The sequence below is a fragment of the Otolemur garnettii genome, unplaced genomic scaffold (genome assembly GCF_000181295.1).
Source record: "Otolemur garnettii isolate 467f Iridium unplaced genomic scaffold, OtoGar3 scaffold00179, whole genome shotgun sequence".
NCBI classification, from domain to species: domain Eukaryota; kingdom Metazoa; phylum Chordata; class Mammalia; order Primates; family Galagidae; genus Otolemur; species Otolemur garnettii.
In genome coordinates, this window is record NW_003852574.1 from 801,649 (window position 1) to 822,234 (window position 20,586).

General features: G+C 55.0%; 1 protein-coding gene across 1 annotated transcript in view; it reads right to left on the bottom strand.

The window, feature by feature from the left end:
• COL7A1 (collagen type VII alpha 1 chain) overlaps positions 1 to 20,586 on the bottom strand; it is a 33,234-nt gene that overhangs the window by 1,641 nt on the left and 11,007 nt on the right. Inside the window, exons 33-114 of the mRNA XM_023519578.1 lie at positions 20,400 to 20,435; positions 20,219 to 20,254; positions 19,977 to 20,048; positions 19,790 to 19,867; positions 19,563 to 19,589; positions 19,428 to 19,481; positions 19,226 to 19,288; positions 19,071 to 19,130; positions 18,912 to 18,947; positions 18,683 to 18,727; positions 18,568 to 18,603; positions 18,198 to 18,242; positions 18,067 to 18,102; positions 17,939 to 17,974; positions 16,965 to 16,997; positions 16,766 to 16,819; positions 16,628 to 16,687; positions 16,500 to 16,535; positions 16,312 to 16,392; positions 16,176 to 16,211; positions 15,937 to 15,981; positions 15,670 to 15,741; positions 15,401 to 15,445; positions 15,063 to 15,089; positions 14,830 to 14,859; positions 14,631 to 14,711; positions 14,516 to 14,551; positions 14,404 to 14,439; positions 14,232 to 14,312; positions 13,918 to 13,953; positions 13,181 to 13,243; positions 13,050 to 13,094; positions 11,736 to 11,771; positions 11,627 to 11,662; positions 11,426 to 11,521; positions 11,263 to 11,298; positions 11,136 to 11,171; positions 10,984 to 11,031; positions 10,630 to 10,665; positions 10,379 to 10,501; positions 10,097 to 10,297; positions 9,964 to 9,999; positions 9,829 to 9,882; positions 9,575 to 9,643; positions 9,458 to 9,502; positions 9,267 to 9,329; positions 9,055 to 9,099; positions 8,777 to 8,812; positions 8,613 to 8,648; positions 8,412 to 8,456; positions 8,214 to 8,246; positions 7,756 to 7,818; positions 7,596 to 7,631; positions 7,437 to 7,517; positions 7,219 to 7,287; positions 7,046 to 7,081; positions 6,928 to 6,969; positions 6,709 to 6,753; positions 6,579 to 6,623; positions 5,883 to 5,918; positions 5,741 to 5,800; positions 5,495 to 5,602; positions 5,248 to 5,319; positions 5,064 to 5,099; positions 4,878 to 4,937; positions 4,730 to 4,774; positions 4,487 to 4,522; positions 4,352 to 4,387; positions 4,216 to 4,272; positions 4,004 to 4,075; positions 3,485 to 3,556; positions 3,220 to 3,255; positions 2,824 to 2,904; positions 2,552 to 2,605; positions 2,426 to 2,479; positions 2,290 to 2,352; positions 1,687 to 1,749; positions 1,466 to 1,582; positions 1,218 to 1,295; positions 1,067 to 1,120; positions 848 to 896; positions 216 to 248 (exon numbers count right to left, since the gene is read on the bottom strand). Coding sequence (XP_023375346.1) covers positions 216 to 248; positions 848 to 896; positions 1,067 to 1,120; positions 1,218 to 1,295; positions 1,466 to 1,582; positions 1,687 to 1,749; positions 2,290 to 2,352; positions 2,426 to 2,479; positions 2,552 to 2,605; positions 2,824 to 2,904; positions 3,220 to 3,255; positions 3,485 to 3,556; positions 4,004 to 4,075; positions 4,216 to 4,272; positions 4,352 to 4,387; positions 4,487 to 4,522; positions 4,730 to 4,774; positions 4,878 to 4,937; positions 5,064 to 5,099; positions 5,248 to 5,319; positions 5,495 to 5,602; positions 5,741 to 5,800; positions 5,883 to 5,918; positions 6,579 to 6,623; positions 6,709 to 6,753; positions 6,928 to 6,969; positions 7,046 to 7,081; positions 7,219 to 7,287; positions 7,437 to 7,517; positions 7,596 to 7,631; positions 7,756 to 7,818; positions 8,214 to 8,246; positions 8,412 to 8,456; positions 8,613 to 8,648; positions 8,777 to 8,812; positions 9,055 to 9,099; positions 9,267 to 9,329; positions 9,458 to 9,502; positions 9,575 to 9,643; positions 9,829 to 9,882; positions 9,964 to 9,999; positions 10,097 to 10,297; positions 10,379 to 10,501; positions 10,630 to 10,665; positions 10,984 to 11,031; positions 11,136 to 11,171; positions 11,263 to 11,298; positions 11,426 to 11,521; positions 11,627 to 11,662; positions 11,736 to 11,771; positions 13,050 to 13,094; positions 13,181 to 13,243; positions 13,918 to 13,953; positions 14,232 to 14,312; positions 14,404 to 14,439; positions 14,516 to 14,551; positions 14,631 to 14,711; positions 14,830 to 14,859; positions 15,063 to 15,089; positions 15,401 to 15,445; positions 15,670 to 15,741; positions 15,937 to 15,981; positions 16,176 to 16,211; positions 16,312 to 16,392; positions 16,500 to 16,535; positions 16,628 to 16,687; positions 16,766 to 16,819; positions 16,965 to 16,997; positions 17,939 to 17,974; positions 18,067 to 18,102; positions 18,198 to 18,242; positions 18,568 to 18,603; positions 18,683 to 18,727; positions 18,912 to 18,947; positions 19,071 to 19,130; positions 19,226 to 19,288; positions 19,428 to 19,481; positions 19,563 to 19,589; positions 19,790 to 19,867; positions 19,977 to 20,048; positions 20,219 to 20,254; positions 20,400 to 20,435 — 4,456 coding nt within the window. The remainder of the gene's footprint in view (positions 1 to 215; positions 249 to 847; positions 897 to 1,066; positions 1,121 to 1,217; positions 1,296 to 1,465; positions 1,583 to 1,686; positions 1,750 to 2,289; positions 2,353 to 2,425; positions 2,480 to 2,551; positions 2,606 to 2,823; positions 2,905 to 3,219; positions 3,256 to 3,484; positions 3,557 to 4,003; positions 4,076 to 4,215; positions 4,273 to 4,351; positions 4,388 to 4,486; positions 4,523 to 4,729; positions 4,775 to 4,877; positions 4,938 to 5,063; positions 5,100 to 5,247; positions 5,320 to 5,494; positions 5,603 to 5,740; positions 5,801 to 5,882; positions 5,919 to 6,578; positions 6,624 to 6,708; positions 6,754 to 6,927; positions 6,970 to 7,045; positions 7,082 to 7,218; positions 7,288 to 7,436; positions 7,518 to 7,595; positions 7,632 to 7,755; positions 7,819 to 8,213; positions 8,247 to 8,411; positions 8,457 to 8,612; positions 8,649 to 8,776; positions 8,813 to 9,054; positions 9,100 to 9,266; positions 9,330 to 9,457; positions 9,503 to 9,574; positions 9,644 to 9,828; positions 9,883 to 9,963; positions 10,000 to 10,096; positions 10,298 to 10,378; positions 10,502 to 10,629; positions 10,666 to 10,983; positions 11,032 to 11,135; positions 11,172 to 11,262; positions 11,299 to 11,425; positions 11,522 to 11,626; positions 11,663 to 11,735; positions 11,772 to 13,049; positions 13,095 to 13,180; positions 13,244 to 13,917; positions 13,954 to 14,231; positions 14,313 to 14,403; positions 14,440 to 14,515; positions 14,552 to 14,630; positions 14,712 to 14,829; positions 14,860 to 15,062; positions 15,090 to 15,400; positions 15,446 to 15,669; positions 15,742 to 15,936; positions 15,982 to 16,175; positions 16,212 to 16,311; positions 16,393 to 16,499; positions 16,536 to 16,627; positions 16,688 to 16,765; positions 16,820 to 16,964; positions 16,998 to 17,938; positions 17,975 to 18,066; positions 18,103 to 18,197; positions 18,243 to 18,567; positions 18,604 to 18,682; positions 18,728 to 18,911; positions 18,948 to 19,070; positions 19,131 to 19,225; positions 19,289 to 19,427; positions 19,482 to 19,562; positions 19,590 to 19,789; positions 19,868 to 19,976; positions 20,049 to 20,218; positions 20,255 to 20,399; positions 20,436 to 20,586) is intronic.

Below are 20,586 nucleotides of genomic sequence, written 5' to 3' on the forward strand. Positions count from 1 at the left end.
GCCAGCTAAAACAACAATGACAACGGCGACAACAGCAACAACAAAAAATAGCCAGGCATTGTGGTGGGTACCTGTAGTCCCAGCCACTTGGGGGCTGAAGAAAGCGAATCGCTTTAGCCAAAGATTTTGAGGGTACTGTGTTGTCATGTCTCTGTCTCAAAAAAAAAAAAAAAAAAAAAAAAAAAAGAAAGTTCTGGGAATAGAAGACTACTCACGTGATCCAGATGCAATAAATTGGCCCTGGCAAGCTAGAGGAGCAGAGAGAGACAATGAGAGAGAGCAAGAGACAGAGAAAAATAGAAAGATGGAGAAACAGACAGAAATACACATAGAGAGAGAAGGAGAAGGAGAGGGTTGGAGGTAGAGAGAAAAAGAGAAGGACAGAGAAAGAGGAAGAAAGGCAGACACAATATAAAGGACCAGAGAAGTTGGGAACATGCCAAGAAGGGTTAAGAGACACAGGGAGAGTCAGGAATAGGTGGCCATGGAGAGGGTGAAGGTCTGTCTCTCTCCATCTCTTTCTGTCTGATTCTGACTTCACTCTCTCTTCACTAGTCCATGGGTCCATGTCAGTTCCACTGAGACCAGCCCTGCCTTTACTTCCTTTACCCTCCACTCAGCCACTCTGGGCATCCAAGAACACAGCATCTGCATCTACCTCTCTGGCTCTCTCCCTCTCTGGCTACAGTTTTGTCAGTGTGTGAGTGCTTTTGTATATCCATCCATCTCTACCCATCTCCTTGACCATTTTCCCCTTTTAAGTTCTGGGGACCTTCCTCGCTCTGTCTGGGGGTGCTGTGGTAGAGTAGGGGTGAGACCCAAGAGACTCTGAGCTGGCTGCACTCACCACAATGCTGACTCATCTCCTGACGCACAAAGCCCCGAATGTCATCCTCCTGGGAGCACAAGACCACAGGGATCATGAAGAACCCAAGGATCACAAGTAGGACACAGCATAGAATGCAGCGATTATGAAGGGACAGCATGGTGCCAGGGGCCCACGGCCAGGGTGTCAGGATGTTGGGAGTAGAAAGCAGGGCCCCAGCACCCCCAGGCCCATACTCACTGTCAGTGCAGCTTCTCCTTTTTCACCACGAGGACCAGCAGGCCCTGGCCGCCCCTATGTGCAACGGAAGGGACCAGGCTATGACTTCTCATCTCTGGGACACCAGGGTTCAGCCCAATCGCTGACCCTAAGCTCAGGAATCCACACTTACCTGCTCTCCTCTCTCACCAGGGGCCCCAGGAGCCCCAGGGGCCCCCACCACACTCTCTCCAGAAGGACCTCGCTCACCCTGTCAGACATAAGGACTGAGTGAGCAGGGTCAGAGGCAATGGGGGCCAGAAGTTAGGTAAGTTAGGGAGCATAACTTCAGAGTTTGGGACAAGGAGGCTGGAGGTTGGGTGGGCAGGGAGGTTGGGTAGGGAGGTTCACAGCTCAGGAGTCAGAGTTGAGGCCCCTTACCTTCTGCCCCTGAAGTCCTTCAGGTCCTTTGGGACCAACACTGCCAGGGGGCCCAGGGGGACCACTAGCACCATCATTGCCCCTAGGACCTGGGAAACCCCCAATTCCTGGGGACCCCTGGGGAGATATAGGACAGAGTCAGTGATCAGAGCCTCCAAAGATGGACCCACTCCCAAAGAGCATACTCCCTTCAATTCACCATGACCCTGGCCTTGACTTACCCGCTCCCCTTTCTCGCCCTGGTCACCCTTGGGTCCTGGCTGCCCATCAAAGCCTCGGTCACCCTGGGAATAGAAGAAGCATGAGAAACTCTACTATGCCCTCAGGTCCCTAACATTTGTGAGCCCCCTGGCCTATGAACTTCCATGACCCAAGCACCTGTGCCATTACCACAGCTGTGTTGTGATCCCAGTGACTCCAACCCCACTAGAGCCCCCTGCCCCAGTGCAAACATTCCCTGTTCACCTCCCATCCTTTTATCCCAATTGTCCATTATGAACCCAGCCCTTTTTTCTTTGAGACAGAGTCTTACTATGTCACCCTTAGTAGAGTACTGTGGCATCATAGCTCACAGAAACCTCAAACTCTTGGGCTTAAGCAATTCTCTTGCCTCAGCCTCCCAAGTAACTAGGACTATAGGCACCCCCCACCATGCCCAGCTATGACCCCAGCCCTTCTCGAAACCTCAAGATCAGCCTCCTTCACCCACAATGCCCCAACCCTCCCTGACCTTCCTGGACCCTAAACAAACCCCCATGACTCTATATGACCTTCTTTGCCTGGTCCTGACCCCCTAACATGTTCACCAGTGAGAGACCCTGTACCTTAGGACCAATCAGACCCTCCTTGCCAGGGGCCCCTGGCTGGCCCGGCATACCAGGTTCTCCCTGTAGAAAAGAAGACATGCACTCAGCCATGGCCCACTTGTCCCTCCTCATTCTGGGTGTGCCCTATACTTACCAACTCTCCTTTGCGTCCTGCTAGCCCAGAGCGACCTGGGACACCAGCTTCTCCCTGCAGGCGTCAGGTAGAGGGGTCAGCCTTAGACCCTAGGCTCTGCAGCCCCCACCCCCATCACCTCTGTACCTTGTCTCCCTTCTCTCCATCGAGGCCACAGGCTCCTTTCACCCCCCGTTCACCCTGAGGGAGAAAAGCAGGTAGAAAAGCCACTTCTTGACACCTTACCTTATGACCCCTACACCCTAAACCATCTCTCCAACCAAACTGGCCTCAGGCATTCCAACCCCTGCCCTAACAGCCCACATTCATCCCGGAGTATCCCAACATCTGACCCAGATCGCTCACCCTCAAACATCAAGCCTTCCTGATCAGGAGAAAAAAAACCATCTTCTTCCTACCTTGAGGCCCCGGGGACCCATGAAGCCAATATCTCCTTTGTCTCCTCGGACACCAGGGGCTCCATCCTTCCCTGGAGATCCCTTGGGAGAGGGGTCAAGATGAGGTCGGTGGTAATCAAAGAGAATCACCCCAGATAGCAGGCAGGGAACACCATGGGTGCGAGTTACCCTAGGAGGCCAGAGCAACTGGGGTTTGCCATAGGGACAGGGTCACTATGGGCAGAGGATACCATCACAGGAAATAATTGTGAAGGTGGAGCCCACTGGGTGATATGAGGACACCAAGAGAGCACAGGGTCACTCTAAGGTCAAATACCCCCACATGGGCAGCCCCACCATGCTGATTCAGCCCTCTGGGGATAGGGGGGTGGCCCTGTAAGAGCAGGGGCATCTTACCGGGTCACCAGGGAACCCTGCTGCACCAGGCTCTCCCTGTGGAAAACAGATGGGGGGAGCTCTTCAATGTGACTGTCCCCGTACTGGCCTATTTGCTGTATGTGTAGCCACCTGGTTACTCAGTGGCCAAGGGCCAGGCTGCAACACAGGTTGAACACACATGTGGCCAACAGCAAAGAAGCCAGAAACCCTCCACCATTCAGAACATCTAGAAACAGGTGTGCATGATGGGTGGCTCTGGGCCTGTGCCTGGGGTGAGGCTTGCCTTGGGTCCGATGGGTCCACGTGCTCCCATTGACCCAGCTGAGCCCTTGTCACCAGGCTCTCCCTTGATTCCCTGTGGGAGTGACCAGGAGAGGACACAATTAGGATAAGACCAAGTTGGAAGTTTAGAAGATGATTGGAACCCATTCCTCAGTGTTGCTTTCACTGAAGCAGTGTTGTCCCCATCTGCCCCGTCCCTTCCAGCCCATACCATAGCAGGTGGGACAGACCCCCAACTCTTACCCCACATCCCTAACATCTCAGGAGCCCTTTTCCTGCCCCTCACAGGCCATAGCCCACAGAACTGTCCTCCTGACTTCACATCAAAGACCTGAGTCTTCCTCAGAGCACCCACCCTTTCAGCCCCCTGTGGAGTCACTACAGCCCATAGATAGATACCCCTTACCCTCTGGCCCCAAGAAAGCCCCTCCTAGTTTCCCCTCCTGCCCTCACAGACCCTCTACGGAGCCCCCACGTCCTTTGGGAACCCATATAGAGTATCCTATCTTCGTCCCTATACCTTGTCGCCAGGCATCCCAATGTCTCCCCGAGGTCCTCTGTCACCATCTACACCCTGAGGTCCTCGTTCACCCTGGGTTAGGTCAGAAGTCAGAGTTAGGGGCTGAAGTTCACCATCTGGGGGTTTGAACTCTCATATGCCCTGGGAAAGCCCACAGGAGGCCTCTAGCACCCAGGAAAGACCAAATCTACATATGAACCAAGCCCACTCACCATGTCCCCCTTGGCACCCCTTAGCCCTGGTGGCCCCACAATCATGGCTGAGTCACCCTGAAGGAATAGGGAAGAGTCAGAGGAGTTAAGAGCACCCTGGTCCCCTGCCCCAGCCCTCCCCCATGCCCATACTCACCTTGTCACCCTTTAGCCCTGTGGCTCCAGCATCACCCTATTGAATGGAAGAGTGTGAGTCCCACCCAAACCCAGGAGTCCCCAGGCCTGAATCCCCACCATCACTCACGTGGGGGCCTTGTCCTCATATTCTTACCTTCTCCCCACGCTCCCCACGGCTGCCAGGGGGCCCCTGTGTGAGAGAAGATGACTATGAGCTATGGGACTTTGCAGGTGGTAGAGGATAAGGGAGATACAGAGGAATGAGGAAATAGAGAACAGCAGACAAGGAGATAGGAGGACCAGAGGGCTGGGGAGGACTTCAGCGTGTTCAACCGCACAGAGGGCATAGGCAGGGGAATGAAGTCACACTGCTGGCACTTTCCCCAATGGGACCCACCATGAGTCCTCGGGGTCCCTCCTGGCCAGGGTGGCCATCTTCACCCTGGATGGGGACATTAGGTTTATTGACTCAGAGACAAAAACTGTGATGAAGGGACCAAGGCTTATTGACAGTGGATCCTGGCTGTGGAGCAGGATATACATACCCGGACACCTGGCTCCCCACGCTCGCCTCGGAGCCCAGGCAGCCCTGCTCCAGGGTCTCCCTGGGGATTCACAAGACACCAGGCATAAGTGAGGAGAATCAGTAGGGGACAGAGGTCATTGGAGGTCAGTGGAGGTTGGAGGGGGGTGAGGCATAGAACAGAGCCATCAACATTTGTCCCACCTACCTTGTCCCCTTTGAGTCCAGAGGCCCCTGGTGCTCCCTATGGGTCAGAGAGAGGTGAGTCTTATGGCTGTCAAAGCCCATACACGCCCCCAACCTTGCAGGTTAGCACAGTCCCCTTTGCCAGTTCTCCTGTCAGACACTGACACTTGGGCAACAGACACATGGGGCAATGGGCTTCTACTCACCACTGACCCTGGTGATCCAGGAGGCCCCGAAGGGCCTGGGGCTCCTTCTCTCCCTGGAGGACCTGCGAGACCCTACCAGAAAAAAAGGGCAAGAGAGTCAGAGAGTGACACTGGGACCCCCTTTTCTCTCTACCCCCCTCCCCAGGAAAAGAAGCCCTAGATGCAGGGCCCCCTCCTTCTCACCCACTACCAGATTCAGAAGTCTTAAAGTCATCAAGTCCCCACATGCTGCTCCCAGCCCCCTCACCCGCTCTCCGCTAGGGCCTGGCTGGCCTGTCTCTCCTCGAGGGCCTGGCTGACCAGGAAACCCAACAATACCAGGAGCACCCAGGGCTCCAGGGGGGCCGAGGTCTCCCTGAAATAAAGATAACAAAGGGAGGAGTGGTCACTGTAGGACCTCCTTCAGGACTAGCTCCAGAATTCCTTCTTTTTCTCACCTCCAGTGGCCTTTGCGCCCATTGCCCCTACCACTGGTGAGAGGGCACTGACTTACCTTCATACCCGGAGAACCAGTTGGCCCTGGGGGCCCCAGGAGCCCAATTCCCGGGTCACCCTTTGAGGAAAAGAGGAGTCAGATCAGGTTCAGAAAGTCTCAGGACCATGACCCCCAGCAGGGGCCCTTCCCGTACATGTACCTTTTGACCTTTGAGACCTGGAGCCCCTTTCTGACCCTGAAAAAATAAATAGTATTTGAGAAGGTAGGAAGGCAAGCACAGAGCTCAGACATGGCCAAAAAACATTCCCAGAGGAGCCCAGATGTGACAAACACAGGCAAACTCAGGCATGTGACCAAGAATTGGCTTAGAGGAGCTAAGACAGGACATGGACTGACTCTTAAGGGCACAGACACAGGGAAGCTCAGATATGACCACAGATCGGTGGGAGCTCAGGTGTGACCACAGGCACATGGAACTCACACACGAGCATAGACACATGGGAGCTCAGATGGAGACTCCAATGTGTCCATTCCCAGGGAGCTCAGACAGGCGTGGGTGGGAGAAAGGAGAATTATAAACATATGACCAAAAAGAGGCCTATAAGAACTCAGATGTGTCCTGAGACCTGGGAGATCAGATAGGAGCACACATGTGTGTGCTCAGACGTGGCAAGTAGCAGAAGGCTGAGGATAGGCACACAGAAGCCAGAGGTGGGGGCACCCAAACCCTGGGAGTATGGAAGCCCAGAGCGTGTGTCCCTGTGTGCTCTAAGAACACTGGGACATGCAGCCAGACTCAGGGGTTCTGACATGCAAATAAGCCCAAGAATGGTCCCTTATGTCCACAATCACACTCCTGCAACCAGGCTTGCACTTGCCCAGACCTTAGACTCACATCTTCTCCGGGGTCTCCAGGCTCCCCTGCACGGCCAGCTTCCCCCTGCACAGAATGGGTAGTGAGGGGTCCAGCCACCCAGCTCACCCCTCTCTGCCCAGAGCTCAAACCCATGCCAGCCCCACCTCACCTTCTCTCCCCGTGGCCCTGGCAATCCTCGGTCACCTTTGGCTCCCTGTAGAGACAAAGGTTAGGAGGCAACAGAGGCATTAGCCACAGAAAAATGAGACTCCAGGAGGGAAGCATGAGACCAGGGGTCAAATGTGGAGCATATTATGGAAGTTGAGGGTCATAGGGATGGGTAAACCATGGATCAGAGTTCACTTGCTGTCAGAAGTTCCTCACTCACCGGCTCACCCAGGAGGTCTCCAGCCAGGTCTCCAGGGGCTCCCTAAGGAGGCGCAGGTCAGTACAGTTCCTTGGCTCCTATCACCTGGCCACTCCTCCCTGGCCTCCCACACACTCACCTTCTCACCCTTTGTTCCAGGAGGCCCAACCACCACCTGCAGGAAATGACTAGTGAGGTGCCAGCCTCTGCCTTCTCCCTATCCCTCCCTGCCATCCCAGTGGCATTGGGATGTGGGTATGGGGTGAGGGAGAGAAGATGATTTAGGGGATGGAGGTCAGGGTCAAAATTCACCTGTCCAGGGGGGCCCATGGGTCCAGGTTCTCCTTTAGGTCCGACAGGGCCAGGGAGGCCTGGTGACCCCTATGGCAGAGCAGCATGAAAAGCTCAGTGCCTCTCCACCACCCCACCCTGTCACCCACTCCTCACATTCCAGGTACACAACTGGGCACTGGGCAGTGGGCACTGGGCCCCACAGCAGGCCCGCAGCAAGGTCTCCCCAGAACACATACTGGCACACCAGGAATTCCTCTGTCTCCATCTTTTCCACTGGCACCATCACGACCTGGGGCTCCTGGCTTTCCCGTCTCCCCCTGAGAGGGAGGTGCTCTGTCAGGAGCCTGATGCTGACCCCTGACCCCTGGACCCAACCCCTGACCCCCAAGACTCACCACTTGTCCAGGCAAACCTGGTGGCCCCTGCGGACCCTGAGGGAAAATAAGTCAGATGTGAGGGTAACACAGGGTAAGAGACAAAGGAGGACATGGGGGAAAAGTAGACCTGAGGGATAGAAACTCGGTATCCCTGCAGGGGCCATGGGAACTCACTCACCACAAGACCTGGAGGGCCAGAGGGCCCAGGAAGTCCCACAGCCCCGGTAGGTCCAGGCAGGCCCTGAGAGAAGAAAAAGTTCAGGGCAGGCCAGGTGCTATGGTTCACACCTATAATCCTAGCACTCTGGGAGGCCTAGGTGGGTGGATTGCCTACTCTCAGGAGTTCCAGATCAGTCTGAGCAAAGTGAGACCTCATCTCTACTAAAAATAAAAAATCTAGCTAGCTGTTGTGGTGGGCGGCTGTAGTCCCAGCTACTCAGGAGGCTGAGACAAGAGGATGGCTTGAACCCAAGTGTTTGAGGTTGCTGTGAGCTATGATGCCAGAGCACTTTACCCAGGGTGACTGAGTGAGACTCTGTCTCAAAAAAAAGAAAGAAAGAAAGAAAAGAAAAAGCTCAGGGCAGTGCCAACCCTGCCCATCTCCCTATGACCTCAACCCATGAGCTGGCCACTCACCCGTCCTGGGGGTCCTGTCTCTCCAGGCTCCCCCTGCAAATGATCCAGAGACTAGATGAGCAGAGACCCTATGGACAGCTCTCCCAATGCTCAGCCTCATGGCAGGGAATAACAATCAGGAGGTTGGCCAATATTACCCTGAGTATGGACATGGTTCCTCCTCCCATCCATGTACCCCCATACAACACCTGTACTCACCTTCAGGCCAGAGGGTCCCTGGGGTCCAGCAGGGCCAGCAAGACCCTAGAGAAAAGTGACCAGGGTCAGGGATTGGGGTCAATGTTATCTGCCAGGGCTTAGTGGATTAACATACATAAGGCCTAGCTGGCTCATCAGGAGGGACCACTGCCTGTCCCATCCCTCCTGAACCCCCACCAGATAGTGTTCCCTGTGACTTACCGGGGAACCAGGTGGACCAGGGTCTCCATGGCCTCCCTGTTAGGGAGGGAAACACTCTGATAAGGGGGAGTCAGCCTCACCCCACCAAGGAAACTGAAGCAGTACTGCTCACTGTGGCAAGGCACAGGGTATGGGCAAGGCAGGTGAGAGTTCTTGGTACTCACCACTGGGCCAGGGGATCCCCTTGGACCCTGCAGACCCTGAATAGAGAAGATGCTATGAGCCTCAATCTGGCCTGGTTCCCACCCTCTGGGGGCTTTGACCATGGGGTCCTAGTTCCACACTCCAGTCCTCCCAGGCACAGAGCTTATGTACCCATGGCCTGTGCCTCATGGACCACACACATGGGCCTGCTCATGTGTGTATGCGGATTTGCACACACACACACACACTCAGAGCTGAGGTCCACAGCATGGGGCAGGCCACTCCTGCCACCACTTACCGGCTTCCCTTCAGGACCAGCTATGCCACGCTCTCCTGGTAAACCCTGAAGAGAACAAGTTTAAGGCAACACTGCCCTTGCTTATCCTCCACCATCCCCCTAGAAAGTCAGAGGCAAGACCTAGACAGTGCCAAGCAGTGCAGACTCTAGCCCTGCACATAGGATAACAGGTGAAAGAGCCACATTCTTGCACTTGTGTGGCAAGGACTCACCGGGCTGCCATTGAGACCCCTCTGTCCAGGCTCTCCTCTCTCTCCTTTGATGCCTGGTATACCCTGCAAGCAAATCATCATGCTTTAGCCCCCATCCCCTGCTATGTGTCCATGAACATACGCACACAATCCTAGTGTGTCCCGATAAAGGAGGGGGAAATACTAATATATGGTAGGTTTGGAGGCCTCACCCTGTCTCCTGTGGGACCTGGGTCACCGGCGCTGCCTGGCTCCCCCTGTGGGAATGAGATGTCAAGCCAGGCCCTAAAGCCAGGCAAGGGTTCCCCAAGCTAATCCCATATACTGACCTTAGCACCCTTGAATCCAGGAGGTCCCTGTTCTCCAGGGAGTCTAGAACCTAGTTCATCCATAGCCACCTACAAGCACAAGGTCACAGGGGAGAGATGTGTATGTACAGAGGCATGGAGGGAGGGGTCATCACAGATCACAGGGTCACAGAGGTTTATAAGGTCAGAAATACTACATGGGATTTCAGGGGACCAAGCTAAGGGTAACTTACTGGTCACCTGTCACAGGCTCAGGGCAGGGCTGGGATAATTACCTTGGGACCAGGGGGGCCAGGTGGTCCAGGGAGGCCAGGAGACCCATCTCTCCCCTGCAGAAAAGAAGAAAATGGGACAGCAGCCCAGCACAGCCTCCTGGCATCCCTGCCCCAATGAGTCCCACTCCAGCCCACCTGTTCTCCACGTTCTCCTTTCTCTCCTCGTTCTCCCTGAAATGCAAATAGCAGGGTGAGGGCCATGTTCATGGGACGTGTCCAGTCCCTCTGGACCCCACACTCCACCCTCCTGGTCAGTCCCCAGGCTCACCTTCTCTCCTGGCCTTCCTGTCTCCCCTGCACTCCCAGCACTGCCTGGGAGCCCAGGAATACCAGGCTTTCCAGGCTCCCCAGCAAGGCCAGGAGATCCAGGGGGACCCCTCTCCCCTAGGGCCAGGCCAGGTGGGCCCTGAGGGCCAGGGTCTCCACGCTCTCCCTTCAGCCCTCGTTCTCCAGGAAAGCCAATGGGGCCCTGGGGGAGCAGAAGAAGAAATGCTAACAACTGCCACCACACCCTCCACAGGGCACATCTCACTGAGCAGCCACCACTTACCTCCTTGCCTGGGGGGCCCCGCTCGCCCTGTTCCCCCTTGAGGCCACGACGACGATCAGGCAAAGGCAGGAAGCTGCCAGAGCTCTCATCCCAGGTCTCCACGATCTCCCGCAGGGCAGATGCCTAAGGGATAGCAATGGGTCAGAGGAACAGGGTCCATCACTGCAACTGCCCACTCCCTGGGCCCTGCGGCTACCACTTGCCCCCATGAGACCCCACCTGTCCCCACCTCCAGCCCCTAAAGAACCTACCTTGATGCCCATATTTTCCAGCAACCGTTCCACATTCTGGGGACACAAGGCTGGTAAGAGGCTGCCCATGAAGAAGCCCCTGGCTTCTGCCCCACACTGCCTCCATGCCATCTTCCTTAGGCCTCTTGCCCAGAGTACCCTTAGCCCTTAGTTGAAGCCTGGCTGGAGGCCACTGGGAGCCCCTTCCTGGCATGTCCACATTAACCAGGTTCTCTTGAGTAGGGATTACAGGAACCTCAATGGGCAGGGGCCCAACAGAACCTGTGGAGCCTCATGGCAAGGGGAGGGGATGGAGAGGTCGCCCCTACAGGCATGCAGATAAGAGTCAAGGGCCAGGGCCAGGGTTGGGCTCACCGCCATGCTCCCAGGCTCTCCTCTCAGCCCACGCTCTCCAGGGAGGCCCTAGAGGGATTAAGACACAAGCTGCTGGGACTCTGCTGTGAGGCATATGTGTGCATATGTGTTGCTATGGCTACTTGGGCACGTGAAAGAGGTGGCAGCCTCACCTGTTCCCCTTTGGATCCAGTCTCCCCACGATCACCCTGAGAACAAAGAAGGATCAGGTAGGGAAATGTCCCCCAACCCTGGTCTGTCCCTTACCATACCCCCTACCCAACATATATACACACTTACCTTGGGGCCTATGCTTCCTGGGACACCAGGAAAGCCCTAAGATATGACAGAACACAAAGTGGTCACACAGGACACAGAACACAGAGGCAACCCAGAAGCGTATCTCCTGGAAGCATAATGGCCACAGTTGCACCCAACTTCTAGCACCACGCTGGATACTCACCTGGCCAGGAGGGCCAATTGGCCCTGGGAGGCCGGGAGGGCCCTGGAGTCCAGGGCTACCAGGAGCTCCACGCTCACCCTTGGGGCCATCATGACCCTGTAGAGCATGTAGCCAATATCAGGATACTGAGACCCCAGAAAAGAGTGGAGCCATACTCCAGAGGGTCAGGGGTCAGAAGCTCCAGAAAACCCCATCACTCACTTCTCTCCCAGGGGTGCCTGTATCTCCCTTCTCTCCCTAAAGAAGACAAGGATGCTTTAGACACAGCCCCACTCTGAGGCCAGAGCAGACCCCAGGTGAAGGATTTTACCTTCCTTCCATCTTCTCCGGGGTCCCCAGGTTCTCCCTGCAGGCAGAGAACTTATATCAGCACAAATGTTCACTGGAGTCTGATTGCAAGCACTGTTTTGGCAGATTTAGATGACTATGACTGTATGTCTGTGCCTGCAGCTCCACGGCGTGGTGCATTGTAGAGTGTGGCCTGTGACTGAGTGAGCTGCTGCCTGTCCAGGGGTGTGCCTGCACAGGTCTGCTCACCTCCTCACATAACAGCACATGACTGCCTATTGCTGGCTGTCTAGATGGAACTCCACATCTCTGCATCTCTGGGTTGGTGAGTGACTATGTCCTTGCCATGTGTATCTTAGCATGTGTACCTGGAGGTCTTTCTGCACACCCTGGCACAGGTCTGCACATGGGCATGGGCTTACACATGTACACATGGGTCCCCAGTTCCTTGAGAACTGTCTTGGCATCTGTCTGCAAATCTTATGTGTATCTCATCTCAATGTGTATGACCACATATATGTAGATGACTGTGGATAAAAGGCATTTGTCAGTGTGTTCCAGCATGTTTCACACATCAGAGCCATGGATGTGTGCCTCACCATGTCTCAACACAAGTCCACACGCACCTTTTTTTTTTTTTTTTTTTGAGACTTCTAGAGTTTCACTTTGTCACCCTGGGTAGCATGCCATGGCATCATAGCTCATAACAACCTCAAACTCCTAGGTTCAAGTGATCCTCTTGCCTCAGCCTCCCAAGTAGCTGGGACTACAGGTGCCTGCCACAACACACAACTATTTTTTAGAGATGGGGTCTTGCTCTTGCTCAGGCTGGTCTTGAACTTGTGAGCTCAAGCAATCCACCCACCTCAGCCTCCCAGAGTGCTAGGATTACAAATGTGAGCCATTGCACCCAGCCCCTAGGTCCATGTCTTAGCACATACCTGGGTGTGGGTACAAGTATCTGAGAGTCAATATGTCTTCATGTGCCCTGTATGTGGCTTCCTGCCAGTGTATCTGTGCCTCTTGACCTATGCCTGTGGCTCTTTCCCTGTGCCTGTGGCTATGGGTTATCTCAGCAGATGTCACCCCGTCTGGGCACAAGCTGGCCCATCCACCTAATTCCCTATGTCTGCAAGGTTGTCTATGTATGTACACAGAACTGTCACTATGTTTCAGGACTTATCTGTATATCTGATAGAAGAGTAAGTATGCAGGTGTTGGCACATGTCTACATTTGTCTACGTGTGTGTTTCATGTGTTATTTGTATATCTGAGCTATGTGTATGTGCTGGCATTTCTCAGCACATTTTGTTGTGTCTGCCCTGGACATACTCACGTTTTTCCCATTCAGGCCAGGTTTGCCATCCTCTCCTGGCTTTCCCTGCGGGAACACATGACTGGTCAGATGTCAGGGCTGGGGTGAGGGAAATAAGGAGGCAAAATGGTAGCATGAAACCCTGGACTCACCAATGCTCCAGGGAAACCAGGGGGACCAGGAGGGCCATGTTCTCCTCGGAGGCCTGGAAGCCCCTGGAAAAAATCTTTGCTAAGATTGAGAGGACTTCTGAGATATCTCTTGGGGCACACCCTATGGACTGGGGGGAGGGCTTACTAAGATCACCCTCCAGTGTAGAGACCTTAGGATCAGGATCCCTTGGGCTAAGTGGCCCTGCTGTGACTCCCAAGGGAAGAACCCCCAGAACTTAGGGAGCTATTAAGACCCCGAGGTGAGAAAGGTCAGAAAGGGGGACTTTGGCTCAGCGCCTGTGGCTCAAGTAGCTAAGGCGCCAGCCACATACACCTAAGGTGACGGGTTCAAATCTAGCCCAGACCCGCCAAACAACAATGATGGCTGCAACCAAAAAATAGCTGGGCGTTGTGGTGGGCGCCTGTGGTCCTAGCTACTTGGGAGGCGGAGGCAGGAGACTCGCTTAAGCCTAGGAGTTAGAGGTTGCTGTGAGCTGTGAAGCCACAGCACTCTACCCAGGGGGATAGCTTGAGGCTCTGTCTCAAAAAAAAAAAAAAAAAGAAAAAGAAAAAAAGAAAGGGGGACTTTACTAAAACCTATCTGCCAGGGACTAAGACCCTTTCTCAAACACAAGGCTGAACCAACTCCCCTTATTCTCACTAATGCTATACCTATGAGTACCTTCTTATGCTGGACCCTTGAGCTGCCCTCTATCCCAACAATTCCCCTTACTTACATCTCTCCCTGGGTCCCCAGCTTTGCCTGCAGCACCCTAAGGAGAGACTCAAAGTCAGTTCCTTACAGTCACAGAGTCAGGAGCACTGCCCACTGACAGGGCCACTAGTTGCTATGAACCCAAGACCTGTGTGGCTATGTGTGTGTGCTGGCATGCTCCTGAGGCAGGGTTGTGGGAGAAGACACAGATCATACACCTAGCCCCAGAGCTTGTCAAGGCCAAGACCATCCAGAGGAGGCTCAGGTTGAGGGCTCTCATGTGAAAGGAAAAGGTAAGGGGATGACCAGATAGTGATTACCATTACCACAACTCACATTCAGCCCAGGGGGGCCAATAGGGCCTGGTTTTCCATCCAGCCCACTCCGGCCATCTAGCCCAGGGGGGCCCCGGTCACCCTGAGGAAACAGAGTGGTAAGAGGCCTCAAAGGTAAGGATGGCTCTGCAAGTCCAGGCTCATGTCTGGCAAATCCTCCACCCCCGTCTTACCTTTTCTCCAGCTGGACCTCGGACACCTGGGTCCCCCTGGAAGGAACAGGGTCAGATAAGAGTTGAGGGTAAGGCAGAGACTTAGGCTCATGGAGCAAAGTGCAACACTCACCTGTTGGCCTGGGGGCCCCCGAAGCCCATCATTGCCCTGAGGATGGAGGATGAAGAGATCAGAGCAGGCTTTCCTAGGCCCAGGCCTCCCTACACACACACAGGACCACACTCACCCTCTCCCCAGGGGCTCCAGGGGGGCCAGGGTCACCCTTGGGTCCTCGAGGACCCTCCTGTCCACGGTCCCCAGGCTTTCCCTGTGACAGAGAAAAGCTTGCTGAGGGAATAGCCCTTGAGCCAAGGCATGCCTGAGGCAGACCCTGTTGTGAGTGGCACTGGGATCTTTTCCTAGACTCCACCCACAGTCCCCAATACCTTCTCTCTGGCTCCAAGTTCTATGTCCACCTGTCGGAGGAATGACTGGTGAGAAGTGGAGGACGTAGGGGGAGTCAGGGTCAGTAAGGGGCCACAGAGATCAAAGGGCAAAGGGGTATCAGAAGGGCAGTGGGGGAAGTAGGAGTCAGTGGAAGGAATTAGGGGACATGATATGGATCCAATAGGGGCAGACAAGGGAGACAACAAAGGCCTAGACCCAGCTCAAGACTTACCAGCCGTCCAGGGGGTCCTGGGGGGCCCTAGGAAAGGAAATAACTATAGCTAACAGGTTCCAGGAGGTGGCTCAGGTTTGGCCCAGGCTCAACACTTCCCCAAATTCCCTGCAGCACCCCAATGCCAACCCCCAGAAGAGAGGCCAGATGTCAGGGTGACCATCAGTGTTCCCCGCTTGTCCTTTGGGCCCCTCGTGTAGACACTGACCACAGTACTGGCAGCAGCAGCAGGGAAATCTCTGCCTCCACTCACCTCTACACCCACTTCCTCTGGGCACTTCCACCACCTTTGTATTTCTCCCTGCCAAGACTGAGCCCAGAGCACCAGCACTACTCACCGGCTCCCCCCGGTCACCCTTGGGTCCAGAGGGTCCAGGGCTTCCCTGTGGAAAGCTAGGGGTCAGGGTCATTCAAGGTTGACAGGAATGTGAGGAAGCTTTGGGGGCACCATAAGGACTCATGGGGATCCTGGTGGCCTTTGGTTGTGAAGTGAGGACTGTAAGAGTTTAGGACTGCAGGGCTAGGGTGGCAGGATTAGAGCTGGGAAGTGGATGGGTGGGGGGCTGAGGCTGGGGTCATGGATGAGGGGTCAAAGGTTGGGACTCACATTTCGTCCATCCTCTCCAGGATCTCCCTGGTCTCCTTTCTCACCTATAGGCCCCCGAGCTCCTGGTGGCCCCTGGGAAAAGCTACTGGTCTGAGACAAATCCTCTCAGCACTTTGCAGTTTCCCCCATGGCCTTCTACACTGTCCCTGGCTCCCCATCACCCCAATATCCATGTCAGAGTTTCCCCCTCAGAGTTTCCTGTCACCTCTACACCCACTTCCTTTGGGCACTTCCACCACCTTTGTATTTCTCCCTGCCAAGACTCACCCGAAGGCCACGCTCACCCACTTTTCCAGGCAAACCTGGGTCACCCTGGTGATGGAGAGAAAAGCCACATTGTGCAGATTAGTTGGACCTAACTAACTCAGGGAGTAGGGACAGAAGAGCCTGGGCATCAACTGTACAGAAGGTGAGGGATGGACTAGATGACCTGGTGGAGCTCCCAGCCCATTGGGATCCCAATTCAAGAGTAAAAGATCAGAAACCACAAGGAGGAGGAATCTCACCGGGGGACCTTCGTCACCTTTCTCTCCAACTTCACCCTGTGAGACATAAGAGTTAGCCCTGGTCCTAAGATCCCCAGTGATACTGTCAATACCCCTACTCCTCTACCCGCCATGACCTCCCCAACTCCAGTCTCACATCTCGCCCTCGGGGGCCAACAGGTCCTGGAGGGCCAGGCCGCCCAGGGTCTCCCTTCTCTCCAAGAGGCCCTGAGTCACCCTGTGGAGGAGGCAAAAGTGAGGTAATACAGGACACACATATAGGCAACCCTGGGGAAGAAGTGACCCCCAAACACCTAGAGATTACCCAAGGTCACAGGTACTCACCGGGGGTCCTGCTCTGCCAGTGAGGCCAATGGGACCCTGCAGGGGGTAGAAGTGAGGCAAGACTTAATTGGGGTCCCAGGAACAACCTTATCTCCCTCTGTCACATTCTCATCCCTGAATTTATTTACCCGGTCCCCAGGGTCTCCCTTGGGGCCAGGATCTCCAGGAAGAACCAGCCCAGGTGGGCCCTGTGTGTAAAAGAATAAGAAGTCAGGATGGTACAACTATCACCTGCCCCACCGCCAAAACACCCTTCCTTCACTCACCTGATCCCCTTTGACTCCAGGAGCTCCTCTTGGCCCAGTGGGCCCCACATCTCCCTGGAGGTGAAAAAACCATCAGTGCCAGTCCCAGGACTGGTGCCACAACCCACCAATCATGCTACAACTCACACAACCCAGAGACAGATCCTACAACCTTAACCTCAACCCTGTAACATTCTCCTTTCACCCACACTGAACTTACCTTCTCTCCTTTGGCTCCAGGAGTAGTAGGTCCCTGAAAACAAAGGGATAGAGTTTGGCCCTGCCTGTGAATCATAGGACCAAAGTTTTTTTTTTTTTGAGACAGAGTCTTACTTGGTTGTCCTCAGTAGAGTGCTGTGGCATCATATCTCACAACAACCTCAAACTCTTGGGCTCAAATAATTCTCTTGCCTCAGCCTCCCAAGTAGCTGGGACTACAGGCGCCTACCACAACGTTCAGCTATTTTTTAGACACAGGGTCTCACTCTTGCTTAGGCTGGTCTCTAACCCATGAGCTCAGGCCTCCTGCCTCAGCCTGATCCGCCTTGGCCTCCCAGAGTGCTGGGATTACAGGTGTGAGCCACTGCACCTGGCCAGAACCAAAGTCTTTTTTTTTTTTTTGAGACAGAGCCTCAAGCTGTCCCCCTGGGTAGAGTGCCATGGCATCACAGCTCACAGCAACCTCCAATTCCTGGGCTCAAGTGAGTCTCCTGCCTCAGCCTCCCAAGTAGCTGGGACCACCGGTGCCTGCCACAACACCTGGCTATTTTTTGGTTGCAGCCATCATTGCTGTTTGGCGGGCCCGGGGCCACCTTAGGTGTATGTGGCTGGCGCCTTAGCCACTTGAGCCACAGGCGCCGAGCCAGGACCAAAGTCTTAATTAGGACGAGAGCTATATAGAAGCATAAGTCACAGAGCTCAGGCTCTGCCAAAGGGTCACAAGTCACCACTGAGAGCAGGTAGGGATTATACAAAATGCGCTGACACAAAGAGCTCGTGACTTTTACTCTGGTCATGGGGTCACAGGATCCCAGTCAGGAATTTGGAGGTGTGTGTGGCATAAGGAGAGTCACAGAGCTTTCTGAGCCTGCCCAGGGACCCAGGGTTGTGCAATCTGGCAGAGAACAGTGGTTTATAGATGGGCTACTGCTCAAGGGCTGTTCGAGGCTCAGATTTCAGCCTCCCTTCACTCACCACCACTGCAGGATCCCCTGGACGACCAGGCTCCCCCTGTGAAGAAAGGAGGGCTCATAGACCCATCTAGAAACCCAAGGTCTCAGTGTCCCATTTACCACATCACTGGTACCCCAGTCCATACCCACCTTCTCTCCTCGGCGGCCAGCAGGTCCTGGTGGCCCCTGTATGTGCAGAAAGTATGAGCCCACAGAGGGAAGGGAAGAAGGACACATGAAAGAAAGTACCACTGCTGGGCCCACCGCAGTCACAGACTCACTTCAGGACCCTCGGCTCCAGGACGTCCAGCAACCCCAGGAAGCCCCTAGGGAAAATGAATGTAAGCGCTGCTCCAGGTGTAAGGGTGGGGAAGGGAAACAAAGGCTAGAGGTGGGCATGGAGGATTGGGATTTAGGTTAGTAGGGGTCAAACTCAGCAGGAGGACAGAGACCAGGTCAGTGAAATCAAGGTGAGTTCAGCAAGGTCAGAAGGTTAAAAGCTGGCTGGTTATGGTTAAGGGCTATAGCCTATATCAGCAGACCTTAGGAGTCATGTGAAGGAGAGTGGGGGTGGAGGGCAGTGGGGCCAAGGACGAAGTCAGGAGGGGCATGGAGCCCAGGTCAGCTGGCACAGGTGGCCAATGGGCTTACCTGGGGTCCCACTGGGCCAGGGGGTCCACGTTCACCCTGATGGAACAGAAGAGGTCAGAAATGAGTCTGGTTCCAGTTTCTCTGGGGTCCAGGGAGCACCCTAGGCTGTACTTACCTGCTCTCCAGTCTTACCCGGGACCCCTGTCAGTCCCTGATCACCCTGAGGAGAGAAAAAAGGGGAGGTAGGTCTTGACTTGATAGTCACACTCCAGACAAGGTGTCTCAAACTCCAACCACCTCTGACCTGGAAATAACCCTTATCTCCTGATCTTCCAGCCTCCCCTAACACCATGGGGGCCCCGGAGTAGCACCTCTCACACCTAACACCCCCAACTGGTACTCACTTTGGGGCCAATGATTCCAGGAGGTCCCCGCAGGCCCTAGAAGGGATGAATTTAGAGGTTCAGAGATTTAAGCTTGGGCATAAGGATGGTTAATGGCCAAGGGTGGGGGCTGGCTAGAGCTGTGCCCACTGCATTCTGAGGCCCTGCTCTTATACTCACCCGCTCACCCGGGGTCCCAGGTTGTCCAGGAAGGCCTGGGGCTCCATCCTCACAGTCACCCTGGGGGAGAAACACATAGATGGGTAGGAAACCCCTGCCCCCAGCACCCAGACTCCCACCCCAGAACAGGGGCACTAAAAGGTCAGATTTTCTACCTTTTCTCCTTTCTCTCCAGGGGCACCCACTGGGCCTTGGCGTCCAGGGCTTCCAGGAAGACCCTAGGAAGAAGTGAGTAAAAAATCTGAGCCAAGAACTATGAAGCTCAGCACCCAACCACCTCTTCAGCACAGCCCTCAGTCCCTGTCCCTTTGCCCACAATCCTGAGCAGGTTCCCAGCACAGCCTCTAGGACCCTCACCGGCAGCCCAGGTTCCCCAGGAGCAGTACCACCATCACCTGGTCCAGGGGGACCCTGGGAAAGAACAGTAGGTCAGGGATATTCAGGAGAATCAGACTCCAAGCCACCCATTGCATACCTTGTCCTCTCACTTACCCGTTCCCCACGATCACCTTTGTCACCCTGGAAGACAGATCATGATTCCATGACCCTGGGCTACACCTCCTCCCACAGATACCAGGAGGGATGAGGGTCATGGTGGAATGAGGAGTCCTGGTGGAGGCTGGGGGTGGTCAAAGGGTCACATGGGCTCAGAGAAACCAGTTGGGGTTATATGAGTTCTAATGGGGTCACCATGTTTTTGAAATCATAGAGGCTGTCACCTTCACAGATATTCCGGGAAGCCCTGGGGGACCACGGGGTCCTGGGTCCCCCATTGGGCCCTGAGGTCCAGTGGGGCCCTGATGGGGAGGATAAAGTATTAGGAACAACCCCCACAGAGCCCACTCTTACCCCCTCTTGCAGGTCCCTCCACCATAACTCACTTGTCCCCATATACCCTGAACTTACTGAAGGTCCAGAGTCCCCTTTCTGCCCAGGAAGCCCAGGTTCCCCACCTCCAATGACTTGTCCAGGAGCCCCCTGTAGGAACAAAGAGTAGGTAGGAATCAGGACATGGGAGCCTCGAGATAGAAAAAGCCCCTTGATAGGCCTTAGCTATTCCTTACTCAGCCTAGGCCCTGTGCACCTCTAGCCTGGGGCAGCTCACTCCCCTCTGGGACATCCCAGCCATCCTTTCCCCCTTCACCTACCGGCTCCCCCTTTGGACCTCGAGGTCCTCGCTCCCCCTGAGAACAAAACACAGCAGACAGTGGTGCTTGGACTCAGGCAAGTGTCAGGGTGGACCCCATGGGCCAACTCTGTACCACTGCAGAACCTGTGTCAGGAACCCTGGGAAGACTCTGGGAGATCACAGGAGGGAAGACGTCTTACCACTTCCCCACGAGGGCCAGGCCATCCTGGGGAGCCCTGCAAATGAAAGCCACAGTTAGAACAGCCAGAAGCGGCTCGGCGCCTATAGCTCAACCGGCTAGGGCGCCAGCCACGTACACCTAAGGTGGCGGGTTCGAATCCCCAGCCCGGACCCGCCAAACAACAATGATGTCTGCAACCAAAAAAT